Source organism: Garra rufa, chromosome 4 (genome assembly GCF_049309525.1).
Source record: "Garra rufa chromosome 4, GarRuf1.0, whole genome shotgun sequence".
NCBI lineage: Eukaryota > Metazoa > Chordata > Actinopteri > Cypriniformes > Cyprinidae > Garra > Garra rufa.
Genome location: NC_133364.1, coordinates 56,949,680 through 56,965,841, shown reverse-complemented (window position 1 = coordinate 56,965,841; position 16,162 = coordinate 56,949,680). Strand labels below are relative to the sequence as shown.

The window sequence follows — 16,162 nt, the reverse complement described above, 5'->3', positions numbered from 1 at the left end:
AATGAAAACAACAAATAACAACATCAGCAAAGACAGAAAATCAGGCATAACTGCAACAAACATTTTAAAAGAAAGAGGGATAGACTCAGTTGAACTCATTAAATGCACAGACATGCATTCAACCTGTGTCTACCTCAAGGACCTACCAGGTCTTGCAGATAGTTTTTTTTGCATCCAGCCAAACAGATGGGAGTTGGATTAAAAATAGATAACTGGACTGACATTTTAATGAATGTATAGAAAAAAAGTGTAGTGTACAGATTCATATCTCTTGAACATTGAAACTTCTTAGATGTTTGCATAACTACATAATTTTTAATAGAGTAATTGTTTTTTTATAATTGTCTATAATCTATTCTTACTGTTATTTATGTATTTATTGTTTTTTTGTCCATTGTATTGATTGTTTGTTACGACTCATTTTTTTTTATTGCTGCCAACAGAGAATGCCTGTTATATCAAAAACAGTTCCTCCATCTAAATAAAAATACAGTATACAATTACAGCAGCTATCAAAGCTTTTTTCCCCCTCCACTCTTTATATAGCCTATCCTGTAGAATTCACAATCTGTAGTTATTTAGGTAGGCCATTCTTTCTTTTTTTCTTTTTTTTTTTTTTTTTAATTCTGCAGGAAATAACAACTCATGCAAGAAACTACTTTCCTTTTTTGGATTATTTCTGCAGTCCTGCAGGAATTATAAAATCCTGCATGGTTTTTCACTTGTGTGTGCTGGGTTTTCTGTTGTACTAAAGGGTCCATTCTAAAACCTGTAGGAATTTGCTGAATATTGCCAATGTGTCCTGCAGGATTTCATTATTCCTGCAGGTATCCTGCAGCAAAAAATTGGGAATCCTGCAGGATTCCTTAAGTATGCTGGATCATCCTGCATGTTTCTAAAAACCTGCAGGAATTGCCTGCACATATTGTCAATTTGTCCTGCAGAATTTTATAATTCCTACAGGATACCAGCAGGTATCCTGCAGAAAAAATGAAAATCCTGCAGGATTCCTGTAGGTTTTTTTTGTAAGGGGTTAGATTGATGTGCGCATGCCCAGTAGCCAGAGCCTTATCCCTTCTAGCCTAAACCACAGGCGACGTCACTTTCTCAAGCCACACTCGCGGCTACAAACAAAGTTAGGTTTGACACAGAGAAAGGTTCGTCTTTGGGAGAAAAAGAAGAAACGACTCATACATTTTTTCATACTTTTTAGTAGTGATGGGAAAATTAAGCTTTCCAGCACCAAAGCGTTCCCCTCAACTGGATCTAAAAAGCTTCATTACTCGAAGCTTTTCAACACGTTGCACACTAATGACATCTTGTGGTCAAAGGTGGAAAAAGTATATTTTGCGTCCCAGATGTCAAAGCGATTTTTGGACAGTTTCATAAAATGAATCAATGTGTGCTACGAAAACCATAAGAAATATTTTACTTACACAAATTAAAGGTTGTATCAGCGATTTCTAGCCTAAAACATAAGTGTCAATTTCAGCTTACCTTTCTTCAGGATCCGCTCGCTGCCTGCCCCATAAATTGTCTGTGAAAAAACCGCGTCTCTCTGGTCAGCCTAGGGTCCGAGATATGCCAAAAAAACAATCGGCACTACCAACCTTTCCACACATAAACAAACAGTGTTCCAACCAATCAGCGTCAGGGGTTTGGTGTTGTGGACTTTCGCTCCGCCTCCCTCACATCCCTGCACCAGTAGGAAAGTCCACAACACCAAACCCCTGACGCTGATTGGTTGGAACACTGTTTGGTTATCTGTGGTGTGTTGATAGTGCCGATTGTTTTTTTTGGCATATCTCGGACCCTAGGCTGACCAGAGAGACGCGGTTTTTTCACAGACAATTTATGGGGCAGGCAGCGAGCGGATCGTGATGAAAGGTAAGCTGAAATCGACACTTTATGTTTTAGGCTAGAAATCGCTGATACAACCTTTAATTAATTGGTAAATAAACTTATAAAAGTACAAGCATGATTTGTGCAGCCATAGAGGATCAAATAAATAAAGGATATTGTTAAATTGACTAATATTATTAGAAGTGCTTTTGAAGCGGGAATTACTAGAAAATGAACATGCACAAAACTACACGTACATATTTATTCGTATTATGATTTATTCTTAATAAAGAAGTGAATGACACTTGAATCCTGTGCAAGGGGTTCGTGTTATTTGAATCAGAATACGAAGCAGTCAGTATTTATTTTATTTCAATTTATATGTGTGTACTTCTAACATGTTTGGTAGGTAAAATAAATGTTGTAATTTCAAATTAGAGCATCTTCCATGTCTGGAATGGATGTATTCTTGAGCTTATAAGGTAAGGTTGAAATGGGTTTGGCTAAAAGAAAACATTGGTTTAGTCTATACTTCTACTTATACTATTTTGACTGGGTTAAATAAAATTGCATTACTAAAAATAGACTAAAATACAATTTTCATTGACCAAAAATTGACTAAATGTCATCAGTTTTCGTCGACTAAAACTAGACGAAAATAGTCATGGGTAATTCTGACTAAAATAAGACTAAAATGCTCAGACTTTTAGTCGACTAAAACTTGACTAGACTAAAAAGAATATGAACGTGACTAAAACTAATAAAAACTAAAATGACAGCTTCACACAAAGACTAGACTAAACCTAAAATTAAAATCGGCCGCCAAAAACAACACTATTCTCCACGTGGGTTTACTCTCACCTGTGTTGAAAACTATTCTTCATTCGTTTTCTAAAATTGCTCTAGTTTTACAAGTTTAAGTTCTGAAGAAAACACCTCCCTTTCAGAATCCTATAAAAATGCAGAATTGAAAAGAGTTTTAGAAATTCTGTCCAAGAGAAACGAAAAAAAAAAAAAAAAAAAAACATCTGCATCATTGTTATTCATGGTTGGTAAATAATAGTTCATATGATACTGACATGACAGAATCTTTTTTTTTTTTTTTTTTGCTAAGAAAACGCTCAAAACAATTGCCCATATGTTATTTTCATTAATTTATCTCTGCTCACAGCATCATAATCCAAGTAACATTTGAGCACTTATATCCTCATGTTAAGAGTGAAATTACTTCTTGATCTTCTTGTTGTCCTGCAGCTGTGAATCAGTGAAGGACGATGGCATCTGTTAAAGATCTGCTCTTGAACACACTGATGGACCTGGAAAATGCTGATCTGAAGTGGTTTCAGTGGCACTTACAGAAAGATCATAAGCGTATATTAAAGTCTGAAATGGAGAGTGCAGATAGATTAAAAACAGTGGATAAGATGGTGGGCTGTTTTGGAGCAGAAGAAGCTGTGAAGATCATGGTGGACATCCTGAGGAAGATTAACCAGAACGATCTGGCTGAACAGCTGGAGAACGAACACAAGCAAGGTAATGTTTATTTTACTGTGACTGTAATGTGATTGTCCATTTGTGTTGTGTGCAGTGGTGCACCGGGGATAAAAAAACAGCCCTGGACTTTCTGGCACAGAGTGGCCCTCCACACCATAAACCCTCCAGCTCATTATGCACAGGGACATTTTTAACACCAGTAACACTTAGTAACATGAGAAAATAATAATGCAATACAGAAATAAAATACTTTCTTTTTTCTTTAACATTAATGAATGACTAGCGTATGGTTCTTTTCTATTGGTCCTTTAGAAATCATTCTGATTTACTGCTGAAGAAACATTTCTGACTATTATCAGTGTTGAAAGCAGTTGTGCTGCTTCATATTTTATTATTTGTAATATATAAATTAATACTTTTATTTAATGAGGTTGTATTTAAAGATCTAAGTGACAGGTGTCACAGTCGTGTGTAGGTGATGTGGTGAGTTTCAAAAGAGATGCCGGGAAAACAGGACTATAAATGAAAACACTTTAATAAGTAAAACAAACAGAAATCCAAGGAGTACACAGGAAACACAAAGTAACTTCATCGACGGACAAAGGGGCGTGAACAGAGACAGACTGATATACACAGAAAACAGGGCATGGTTGCAAACGAGATAACAAGGGGGAAATACAAATATGGGCATGACTAAACCAATGGGAACCAAAATTAGAGGGGACAACACGGACTAAACCAAATACATAGGAAACATGGTGGGGACACTAAGGAGCACAGAACAAACAAGACTAAATCCTGACAACAGGAAAGATATTTATACTTATTACACATTATTTATATTTTAAATAAATGCTGTTCTTTAACTTTGTATTCATCAAATAATTCTAGAAAAAGTAAAAGTTTTACAGTTTCCAAAAAAAATTAAACAAAAACAGTTTTTAGTATTGATAATAATAAGAACCATTAGCAATAATTGATCAGAAATAATAACTGTTAACAATTAAGCAGCAAAACAGTATATTGGAATAATTTCTGAAGAGCCATTTGACACTGAAGACTGAAGTAATGATGCGGAAAATTCAGCTTTGATCAGGAATAAATGACATTTTAAAATAGCGTTAACAGAAAACCACTTTTTTAAGTATAATAATTCATGTTATTATTTTTACTGTATTTATGGTCATAATAATTCAGCCTTCTTTCCAAAAATAAATAAAGTCTTAATTATTTGAAACATTTGACCGCCAGTTGTATATAAAATAATTCATGTAAAATAGCAAATAATCTTTTTATTATAGTCTAATATATATACATTTTTTAATCACACTACTTGCAAGTGAAAGTCTTCAGATTTGCAATGAGCTGGAGTAAGTTTGAGAATTATATTTTTTCAAAATTTTCTTAGGCACGTGAAATTACAGAAGAAAGCCTGGATAGAGATTTACAAACATTCACTTTTATCTTACGCTGCGATAAATATCATAAATGGCATTAAGAAATTAAAAAAGGTATTTAGCATCCCTGATAAATGTCTGTCGTTTAACATTTATATCCTAAATAGTTAGCAAATATTGCTGAATTGTCTCATCGTGTTTATCCGCTTGCATTGCCTCAGTTCGCAGTCAAGTGTCTCGCAGCTCAGCTCTGTGAATGTTTAACCCCACCTTCTACACTTTGATTGGCTATTTCAAACATTTTGGCTGTATCCGAAATCACCCCCTATACCCTCAAATAGGGCACTATTTGAGGGGACAGCCATTTTAAGTGGTGTTCGAAACCATAGTGGACGTTCTCGAGTGCACTCATTCAATCCCACAATGCACCGCAAAAACGAGTGTACAACCGATGTACGCTCAACAGCTAGAGATAACCCATAATGCACTGTGAGAGTCGTGCGCCGACTGAATTCCCGCGTCTCTCCAGACGATGGCGCCCGCAGCTGAATCATCCATCTGTTCGTTTTACAACGCGCTCGTCTACTGCGTAATGCAGCGTACAACACAGGTACAAATTTGTTGTAAATTGATTATTAAATTGTTTAACCAAGGTTTATACATAAACTCCTTGGCATAGTTCAAGATAAATCCTTTAATCTTACTACTCGAACTGTCCGTTTTAAATGATTGTTAAACAGTAAGCAATACTATGCAAAAGCGGCAGTCCTTCCGGTGCACTTAGTGTCGGAATTCACTCACTCGTTTTCATTCACTCCTTCAAGTGAACTGTACGAGTGGACTAATGTAGGGAATAGTGAATAGGGTATAGGGGGCGATTTCGGATACAGCCTTTGTCATTGATGAGCACTTTTGAGCCACTGCACTGAGCTGAGAGAGAGCTGAATTAATTAGAATGTTTGACTCAAGTGGGCCACGTGACGAATGTAGGCGACATACATTTACTATAGACCTTTTTCCTGAGTAAACGATGAGCGCCGCCATTAGTCAGTTTGAATGCTTTTCTGTTCCGGTTTCCATAGGAACCCATTCAAATAGCCTCCATCTGTTTTTAATGTAGCTAATGTCCGCTGCTTCGTGTCATCTACACACTCATTGAAGTGAGGAACTGACAACTGACGGTCATTGCGACATTGCCAAGTGATGGCGCTATGGAGCCATGTGCTTTTTAAAAACATTAGTTTATTAGCTCGGAATATACCCTAATTTGACTAGAAACAATGCAGACCGGAAATGCAAAGCATTCTTTCAGTTAAGAGTTGGACTTACTTCCACGTTCAGGAAAAACGTCTATAATTCATTCTTATATATTTTGCCAGATGGCCTGTCCACCCATGCCAGTGTGATGATTGACATAAATGTACCTCTTTGCTGATGTGATTGTGTGATTTATGTATCTCAGTGAGTGTTTCTCTCTCTTTCTCACAGCTCAGGCTACGGGAATTACAAACGCATCTGTCCCTGTTGGAGCTGATAAACATCAAATCTCAGGTAAATAACAATCACTGTCTGTCAATGGAAAGAAGAGAAAATATAACTGTAGCAGCAATTACTGGGCCAGTCACATCATTGGCAGGTTTTATACAAATATACAGAATAAAACAGTTTGTCCCCAGTGACACCCAGATTACAACAGTATGAAAATATTAACCAATAGGTGGCACTGTCAACAAATTGATTCAGGCTACAGATACATTTGAAAACAGCAGTTTCATTATAAAATACTCTCCGTCAGCAAATGTTTCTCATCCACACTGAATCATTGAAAAATGTCTCCTTACTGCACATAAAAAAAACCATAAAACCTCACTGAGCTGTTTTTATGCAGTTCTTTTGGCAGGATAATTTTATTTACAGAAATATCTCATCATTTACTAACACATCCAGGTTGCACTCACTCAGCATTATGTGATTGATCTAAAACACAACTGCTCTCATGTTTTGTCACGAACCCCTTGTGCAAGTATCAAGTGTCATTCACTTTTTGTTAAGAATAAATCATAATACGAATAAATATGTACATGTGTAGTTTTGTGCATATACATTTTGTAGTTATCCTTGCTTCACAAGCACTTCTAATTAATACTAATATTAGTCAAAATTATTCTTAATTTACTTTGAACATATATGCCTACATGAACCATGCTTATGGTGTATCATTTTATTAAAACGTTTAATTACAGATCAATTCGAGTAAAATTACTGTTTTTCTGACATAGCACAAATAGATGTGTTTAATGGAACTGTCCAAAATTGCTTTAAGATCTGGGACGTGAAAGCAACTTTTCCCACCTTTGTCCACAAGATGTCATTAGTGTGCAACATGTTGAAAAGCTTCGAGTAACGAACCTTTTTACGATACAGTTGAGGGGAAAGCCTCGGTGCTTCGAAAAGCTTCATTTTCCCATCACTAGCGTTTTCAAACAAAAACATATTGTCATTTCTGAGCAGGCGGTGATGTCAAAGAACAAACTATAATAAATGAAAACACTTTATTAAACTAAACCAACAGAAATCCAGGAGCATACAGGGAAACTGAAGTAACAATCATCGACGGACAATAGGAGTGAGCAGACACAAACTTTAAATACACAGAGACAGGGGTGTGGCTACAAACGAGATAACAAGGGGGAAATACAAATATGGGCAAGACAGAACCAACTAATACAAAACCAAAAGGGGGGAACAAGGACTAAACCAAATTAACTAAAAACAGAGGGGGAGAAAACACAAGGGAAACAGAACAGGACAGAAAATAACACAATCCTGACACATATTAGTGTGGACGAGGGCTCAGGTTCATCAAGACATTATTACAATCACACAGGCAAAAGTTAATCTAAGCAGGTCCAACCCACACTTTTTTACACATATACATATACATATATATATATACATACTGGCGCGGATTAACGCACAGGCTTACATAGGCTGCAGCCTAGGGGCCTCATGTGTTCAGGGGGCCTCGGATTGGCCAGACAATTTTTATTTTTTTATTTTTTATACTTAAGCGCGAACCAGGCACGGCACGGCGCAGGGATTCCAGTTTGGATGGGCCAGACCAATTGTGAACGTTAAATTAAAAACGTTATCTAATCACTGTTTAACCTAATAAAAATTACTGACTAATATACTGTTAAATTATCTGTGACTATACATAATATAGATTTTAATAGCTTGCTCTTTAAATATTTTGTTGCATTGTAAAAAAGTTTCGGTGCATAGGACGGACTAGAGGTCTGCATTCCCGCGGCTCTCGCTGGCGCCTCCATATAAAACGCGTTTCCACTCTCCGCACAAACGATTAAATATGCACATACCTATATATACATATATATATATATATATATATATACACACATATATATATATATAGAAATGTGGTCGGGACCCGAGTCCCGACCACATTTCTTGTCAATTAAAATAGTTCAGTTTTGCATTTAATGGCAAAGTGGTTATAATTTCGTTTCTTTTTTATTAAGTTAATTTAGAAAAAAAACGTTTGGAGCATTTTTTGTTCGTTAAACGTAAGCTTTTTGTTTCTTAAAGTAAAGTTGACCTACTCTATGTTTGACTTTGCCTTTTCAAATCACGAATTGGCAAAAAAAAAAAGTGTGTATATATATATATATATATATATATATATATATATATATATATATATATGTGTGTGTGTGTGTGTGTGTGTGTGTGTGCACTATTAGGCGCATATTTAATCGTTTGTGCGGAGAGTGGAAACGCGTTTTATATGGAGGCGCCAGCGTGATCAGTTACATTTTCAGTGGAAACTATTTAACCGTTATTTTTTTGTCAGACATGATAAATATATGTAGAAAGCTTTAACTTAGTACTTAACGAAATAAAACAAATCGAAAACAAAAACTCTTTTATTATGTAGCTAATCTGTAAAGATGTATCTCTCTCTAATGAGGAGATGGATGAGGAGGATCGTTAACTTCATCATCACTGACTCAGAAAACACTAGTTTATAAATAAATAATTTAAATATCTCCTTGCTATTTCACAGTCATGGTAATTACTTTTGCCGGTGCTTTGTGGCAAGCTTTAGCCTATTGCGTGCACTTGAACGCATAACCCTTCCGGCTGCGCTGAAGATGCGCTCAATGCTGCTGACAGGACAGTCCTAGCCGCTCTTGATCATATTCATTGTAGTCATGCTAACATGGTCTGGTGTTTCCACCAGCGCTGCAATTTTTTTTAATCACCATTGAATGTCTAAAATATAATTTTGATCTAACATTTGATCTATGACGGGCTGAATGCAAGCTATAATACGTCTTAAAAGTGGAACATGGAAATATAATGGATGTACTGCGAAAAAAAAGTTTTATATACTCTGTATTGTTTCCTAATAGTTAAATGTGAGATTCTGGAAACGAGAACTAAATTTAGCGGGAATGGTCGGGAAGAAAATTATTTTAAGCCGGCAGCAGGTGAACAATGCGTGAATATATAGCGGGAGCGGGTGGGTGCGGAATAAAACCTCGAGGGAGCGGGACTAGAAAAGCAGTCCCGCACAGACCTCTAGGACGACCTTTCCGCGATCGCTCTCCGTGGTTCTGACCAAAGAAGAGCGCTTTGGAATCTCCATTATGCATCATAAGCATGACTCCTGGGCTGCGTTTCCCGATAACGTTGTCTCTTAGCGCGCTACGAAGACTCTTAAGGTATAACTTAACTAAAGGTTAAACCATGCAGTGCATGAGCATGCAGTGAGCATGCAGCATGAGAAAGATATGATACATCATGAGATGTGCAATATGTCTGGAGACATGGGTAAAACATTTTGACCACTTCATTAAGTTTTGTTTTGTAGCCTCTTTTTTAAAAGATTTTCGTTTTGTATAAATTGTATCTTAATTTTGATCAATGTTTTATCAACCAATTGCCTGTATTTAATAAATAACAAGCAAATATATAGCAGACAATGTAATAAGGCGCCGACACGATCACTTGCATTGCATGTGAACTGAAGGGCGCCGAAACTCAGCTTGTGCCTCACAGATTTGAGAAATATAGGCTATCTATTATAGAAAGTTTGAAATGTCTACTTTTAAACGAAAATATTCAAACTAAAATAAATAGGTTACCCTTCTCTCTGAATATGTAATCATATGAAATGTGCATTTCTCTCTGGCGTTCATGGCGAGACCACATCGTCAACTTCATCTTTGCTGCGACACAGAAAACACCAGTTTATTAATAGATAATTAAATGTCTCCTTGTGGTCGTGCGCTTGAGTGCAGCTATATTACGTAAACGCTCATCTATCGGGTATATAGCCTAAGTAATGAAATTAATATAAAGGGGCGATTTGTCCACGAATGGCTAAAATGAACAACTATAGGCCCTACTAGTCGACTAGAAAAAAACTTTAGTCGGAGGCAGCCCTTATTCCACATATTTGCAGTCCATTCCGGGTTGAGCGAGCGACCCTGAGTGGAATGAGCAAGCGGAATATTCAGAAATGCACTCTCCGCTCACATGCTCTGATCGGAACAAAGACGAACCACTGTCTGCTGAACTTGCGCAGAAACATCAAAGACAGGTTAGACATAACCAGCTTTTTAAAATTAACTTTTTAAAACTAATATTTAGACTATTTTACCACAAATTATGAGCTTACCTTTTTATCATTCTTGACAAAATTAGAATATAATTTTTTGAAGAAAAATTTTGGATGGGCCTATTGAAAAGTGGGTGGGCCTTGGCCCGTCAGGGCGCGAACAAAAGAAGACCCTAATTGGCCAATAAGAAACATTTAAAAAAAACAAGCAGGTGATTGGGTAGATATAAATTGGTTATCCAATCAGCTGCTGCTGGTCAAATCATGTCAATCATTTTCATTTACGTCACTGCTATTGCTGGACTGCATAGTGGCAGAATGGCTGAAAGAAAGCATGAAAGTGGAGCACAAAAATGTAAATTACTAAAGTTACACTTGAAGGAAAGGGGGGGGGGTCATTGCACAAACACAGTCCTGAGAGCATCTGTCCAGCTAGGAATGGTTTGGTTCTAAGAATGTTCCGGTAATGTTAGTTCCCATTTATTTAGGAGTATTCTCCTGAAAGGTAGAATAACATTCTCAAAACATTATACAAATGTTTCATGATTTATTTATTAGAACATTATCCACTAACATTTTAATAAAGATTTAAGTGGGAATCTTCCTATTGGACATTGGATGTGAACTGCATTACCAGGTTTACTTATTATAAACCAGATTGACTTTATTTCTGTCATACATTTACACAAGTTTTTTACTGAGGTGAACAGAGGTTTAGATGTTGATGTCTGTTTGAAAGTAATAGTTTGGTTTATTCTCACTATTATGTTGATAAGTGTCTTTGGATGTTTGTTATGGCAAAAACAGTGAGCGAAAATCTGAACAGATGATTTGGTTTGCTTGCTAATGATTAAACTATCAGAATGTAGCGTTCTAATTATCTGTTCTCATCTAGTCTAATATTTTTACATTTCTAAAACGTTTTATTTTGGTTACATTATTTTATTTAAACAAACGTTTTAAAAACGTTTTTAAAACGTTGCACTACAACATTACCTAATTGCAACCAAAGTACAACGTTGTGGAAAGTTGTAAAAACGTTTTGTGTTTGCTGGGACAGCATTTTCATTATAAAATGCTCTCGGTCCGCACTAGTGTTTTCCAAACATTTCTCATCCACACTGAATCGTTAAAAAACTTTAAATTCTCCTTACTGCGCATGGGTAAAACCTCATAAAACCTCACTGAGCTGATACTGACGAAACAGTCATAGTAAGTTGCAGTTCTTTTGGCATGATAATTGTATTTATGGAAATATCTTAATTTACTAACACATCCAGGTTGCACTTTCAAAAAGCTCTATTTCGTCGACAAAAATGCCATCTCAGTGTGGATGGAAGGACAAAATGGAGAGAAAAATGTGTTTTCAAACAAAAACATATTAGTGTGGACAAGGGCTGGGTATCATCAAGACATGATTACAGTCACACAGGCAAAAGTTCATTTAAGCAGGTCAACCCATGTTGTACAGCATCACATCCTGTTTAATGTGCTAGAAAACCATTATGTTAAGGAGTATGAATTGATAATGCACCAGTTATTAATAATGATGATATGAAAATTTTTTCTAAATTGTTTAATGTTTTTTTTTTTCATTTTTTATTATAGAGTTGGAAAATTTCTTGAAAACTCACAAAACCAAGATGAAGAATAAAGCGAAATATATTTTTGAAGGCAACAGCGATGACAGTGACACAGATCTGAAGGCTGTTTACACAGAGCTGTTCATCACAGAGGGAGATATGAAAGATGTCAATCAGGAACATGAGATTCTGAAGATTGATGATGCTCTAAAGACCCAGAAATCACAGGACAAACCAATCAAATGTGAAGATATATTTAATGAACTGAGGAGAAAGAATGAGGAGAAGATAGCGCTGACCAAGGGAGTCGCTGGCATTGGGAAAACTGTTTCTGTGCACAAATTCATCCTGGACTGGGCAGAAGATGAAACCAGTCTGGATATAGACTGTGTGTTTCTGCTTCTATTCAGAGAGATCAACATGATTAAAGACACAGAGATCAATCTCCATGAGTTTCTGATGAAATTTTATCCTGATTTGAAGGGCCTGGAGAAATCAAAGTTATATACAAAATCTAAACTTGCGTTTATATTTGACGGACTTGATGAGAGTCGCCTGCGTCTGGATTTTAAAAGTAAGTCAGTGGACAGTGTTGAGGAAAGATCATCTGTAGATGTGCTGTTCACGAATCTGGTCAAAGGGACTCTGCTTCCATCAGCTCTTGTCTGGGTGACATCACGACCAGCAGCAGCCAATCAGATTCCTCCTCGATGTGTAGGTTTGTTCACTGAGGTGCGAGGATTCACTGACCAACAGAAGGAGGAGTACTTCAGAAAGAGAATCACAGATCAGACTCTGGTCGACAGAATCATCAAACACATTCAGACGAATCGTAGTCTCTACATCATGTGCCACATTCCTGTGTTCTGCTGGATCACTGCCACAGTACTTCAGCATATTCTCATCCGGACCAATGAAGAGAACATCAGCACAACACTCACTGAAATGTACATCCACTTCCTGCTGATACAGATGAACATGAAGAACCAGAAATATGATGAACAAGAAGAACAACAAGACACCAAGCTCCTGGAATCAAATAAAGAAATGATTCTGAAATTAGCCAAGCTAGCATTTGAACAGCTGAAGCAAGAAAACATTGTGTTTTATGAGGAAGATCTGAAAGCATGTGGTATAAATGTGAGTAAAGACGCTGAGTTCACAGGAATGATTGCTGAGATCTTTAAGAAGGCAGATGGCCTTCATAAGAGAAAGGTTTTCAGTTTTGTTCATCTGAGTGTTCAAGAGTTTCTCGCTGCAGTGCATGTGTTCATCTGTTACCTGAACAAGAACATGACAGAGCTACAGTTTTTCTTTGAAGATTCACAAACTACAGCCAGACAAAAGCTTCAGTTCTTCTTTAGAAATGTCAAATTTCATGAGTTAACAAAGAGTGCCACAGATAAAGCAATGCAGAGTGAGAGAGGACATCTGGACCTGTTCCTGCGGTTTCTGATGGGAATTTCACTGGAGTCCAGTCAAAAGTTGCTCAAAGGCCTGATCAAACACACTCAAGACACCACAGAGAGCATCAGAAAAACCACTAAATACATTAAACAACAACAACAAGATGAGGATATCAGAGATGAAGCTTTAGTCAACCTATTCTACTGCTTACTGGAGCTCAAAGATCATTCATTATTTGAGGAAATCCAGAGTTACATCAGTTCAGATGAAGGTTCAGGAAGAGATCTCTCCTCTTCAATGTGCACATTGCTGACTTATGTACTGCTGATGTCAGAGAAGGTTCTGGATGAGCTCAACCCAAAGAGGTTCACGTCAGATCCTTCAAACTATGAGAGACTCATTCCAGCTGTGAGATGCTGCAGAAAAGCCCTGTGAGTAATGTCTTCTGTCTTCTGTCTGGTTTGACATTCACATTTGCTGAATCACTGTTCAAATATGTGGAGGACTAGATATGGGATGATTTTAGACTTAAATTGATAAATAGATTTACTCACAATTATCCATGTACTGCATACATTGTCTGCATGTCTCTTACTAACCACAAACAAATGCCTTTCAATTGATATCAGTGTAATTCAGGATTACAGTAAATTATCGTGTTGCGATTTGTTCAAACATAGACATGTTTTTTAAATAAAAATGTTCTGTTCTGCATTCATATATCAGAAATTGCTCATGCAATAAGGATTATGTGCATTTGTGGATCAGGTGACACGCGTGCATTTATTGAGGTCTTGTTCGAGTCAATCTTGTGCAGTTCATTTGGATTTTGAGACTTAATTTCCGTAGTTTACAGCATTTCACACACAAACTAGGCCCAGTGTGATTCATTAACGTGTACAAGATTTGGAAAAATATCCAATTTAATAACTAAAACAAATGCTGGTGTCTGCAGAGTTAAGAATTACATTAATGTGCAGCATTTTGTTCAAACAGAGACATATTTTTCAATACAATGTTATACAATATGTTATAGTTTGTACGAAAGTATCATAATTTGTGCATGTAGTGATTAAAATGTGCATTTGTGGATCAGGCGACACATCTCTTCTGAGTCGGTTCTATTTGATTCATTTATCCTTGCTCAGTCCACACACACACATTTTCTGTAATTCAACGGCAGGTTATTCATTCCTTGTATTATTATTATTAACGAAAACCTTGGGCCAAAGCGGGCCAGTCGGGGCTTGAGGCGTGGTCAAAGTGAAAGGCGGAGCGTGTCTGCGGTAAGATGCACATTTCGCTGTATTACTAATACAGGGCTCTTCTATGTATTTGGGCCGATGACAGTATACAACGCCAGTTTGACGGCGTCTGCAGAAAAAAAGACGTGATAAAATACATCGTTGCTGGACTCGCAAAGCTAAATATCCAGCGCACCACAATGCAAGTTCGAGACAAGTTGAAGAAATTGCGGGCGCAGTACAAAGGCATTAAAACGTACAATGGACAAAGCGGTGCCCAGAGAAGACACTTACATTAGGCAGATATTATATGGAAATGCAGTATTGATGGGCACATTACTTAAGTGGTTATCTGATGGGGCACCTTTTGTGTCCTGTGTAAATCAGGTCCTATTCAGTAATCGTTACAATATTAACTGTTGTTACAGATTTGTGATGAAAACATTTAAATGCCTGTCTGATTAATATCTACTCGTTTTTAAATTTGGAAAAATGCAAATAAGATCCTATAAAAATGAGATCTGATGTATAAGTTTAATTACATCGTCCAAAAAACCCCACAGAAACTCACCAACACACCTTGATAAATTGTTAACATGTACCTGTATCTGTACCTAAATAAAAGCATACAAAGTTATATTAGAAGTACAACTGTGTAGTTATTTTTTGCAGTAGTGTGTAGATAATATGCAACATTTAGTTTAATGTAATACAAAGTTAGACGAAAGACTTGTGTGTCGGTCATAAAAACAAAGCTTCTTTTCAAGTGATTTATTAATGTAATACAGTATATTACAAATATTGCTGCTGCATAAACAACTGTTGCAGAGCACTTCTTGCCTCAGAACAGACATCACCAACATTAGACGTTTCTGCATTCGCTGTTCCTGGCTTCCACGTCGCTTTATTGTTCTTTTTCGCCTTGCAGCTAATATAAGCTTTCGCCGTAAACGCTGCTGAGCCTCCGTCTTCGCATCTTGTTTTCGCTGCCTCATCTTCCACCAAGAAAACACCGAAAGGAGCAAACAGCCGCTTCGGCTCTCTGCCTTCGATAATCACACTACGGTGACTTACTTTCAATCTCCCCGCTGAAAGGGGAGAGGTTTCGTGACGTTTGATTCAAAGAGGTGTGTAAAGGGCGGGCTTTAGGTTTGCGCAGCGAGGCTACTGGCTCGATAGTGGAAACGCAGCTTACTTTTGGTCTTGGTGCTTGCGACTCGAGGCCATTGGCCACGCCCGGCACGCTCTTAGCACTGGCTCGCACTGGCCCGACAGTGGAAAAGCGGCTACTGACGCTGAATGGGGAGAAACCAAAGCAAACAGAACAACGGGGGGAGACAAAGGGAGAAACCAAAGCAAACAGAACAACGGGGGGAGACGAAGGGAGAAACCAAAGCAAACAGAACAACGGGGGGAGACAAAGGGAGAAACCAAAGCAAACAGAACAACGGGGGGAGACAAAGGGAGAAACCAAAGCAAACAGAACAAAGGGGGGAGACAAAGGGAGAAACCAAAGCAAACAGAACAACGGGGGGAGACAAAGGGAGA

The 16,162-nt window shown here is 37.3% G+C and overlaps 1 protein-coding gene across 1 annotated transcript; it reads left to right on the top strand.

Annotated features, from left to right (window-relative positions):
• The first annotated feature begins 3,116 nt into the window (after nucleotides 1-3,116).
• Nucleotides 3,117-13,805, top strand: LOC141333048 (protein NLRC3-like). The gene is made up of 3 exons (XM_073837993.1): nucleotides 3,117-3,375; nucleotides 6,222-6,284; nucleotides 11,989-13,805. Exons 1-3 carry the CDS (start codon nucleotides 3,117-3,119, stop codon nucleotides 13,803-13,805), a joined length of 2,139 nt encoding a protein of 712 aa, XP_073694094.1.
• The last annotated feature ends 2,357 nt before the right edge of the window (nucleotides 13,806-16,162 follow it).

What these genes read in the sequence shown, in the direction of transcription:
- LOC141333048 (XM_073837993.1), top strand. Translation starts at nt 3,117, where the DNA reads ATGGCATCTGTTAAAGATCTGCTCTTGAACACACTGATGGACCTGGAA. An exon ending in GGAGAACGAACACAAGCAAG is followed by an intron (nt 3,376 to 6,221) that starts GTAATGTTTATT and finishes TCTTTCTCACAG; the next exon opens with CTCAGGCTACGGGAATTACA. An exon ending in TGATAAACATCAAATCTCAG is followed by an intron (nt 6,285 to 11,988) that starts GTAAATAACAAT and finishes TTTTTATTATAG; the next exon opens with AGTTGGAAAATTTCTTGAAA.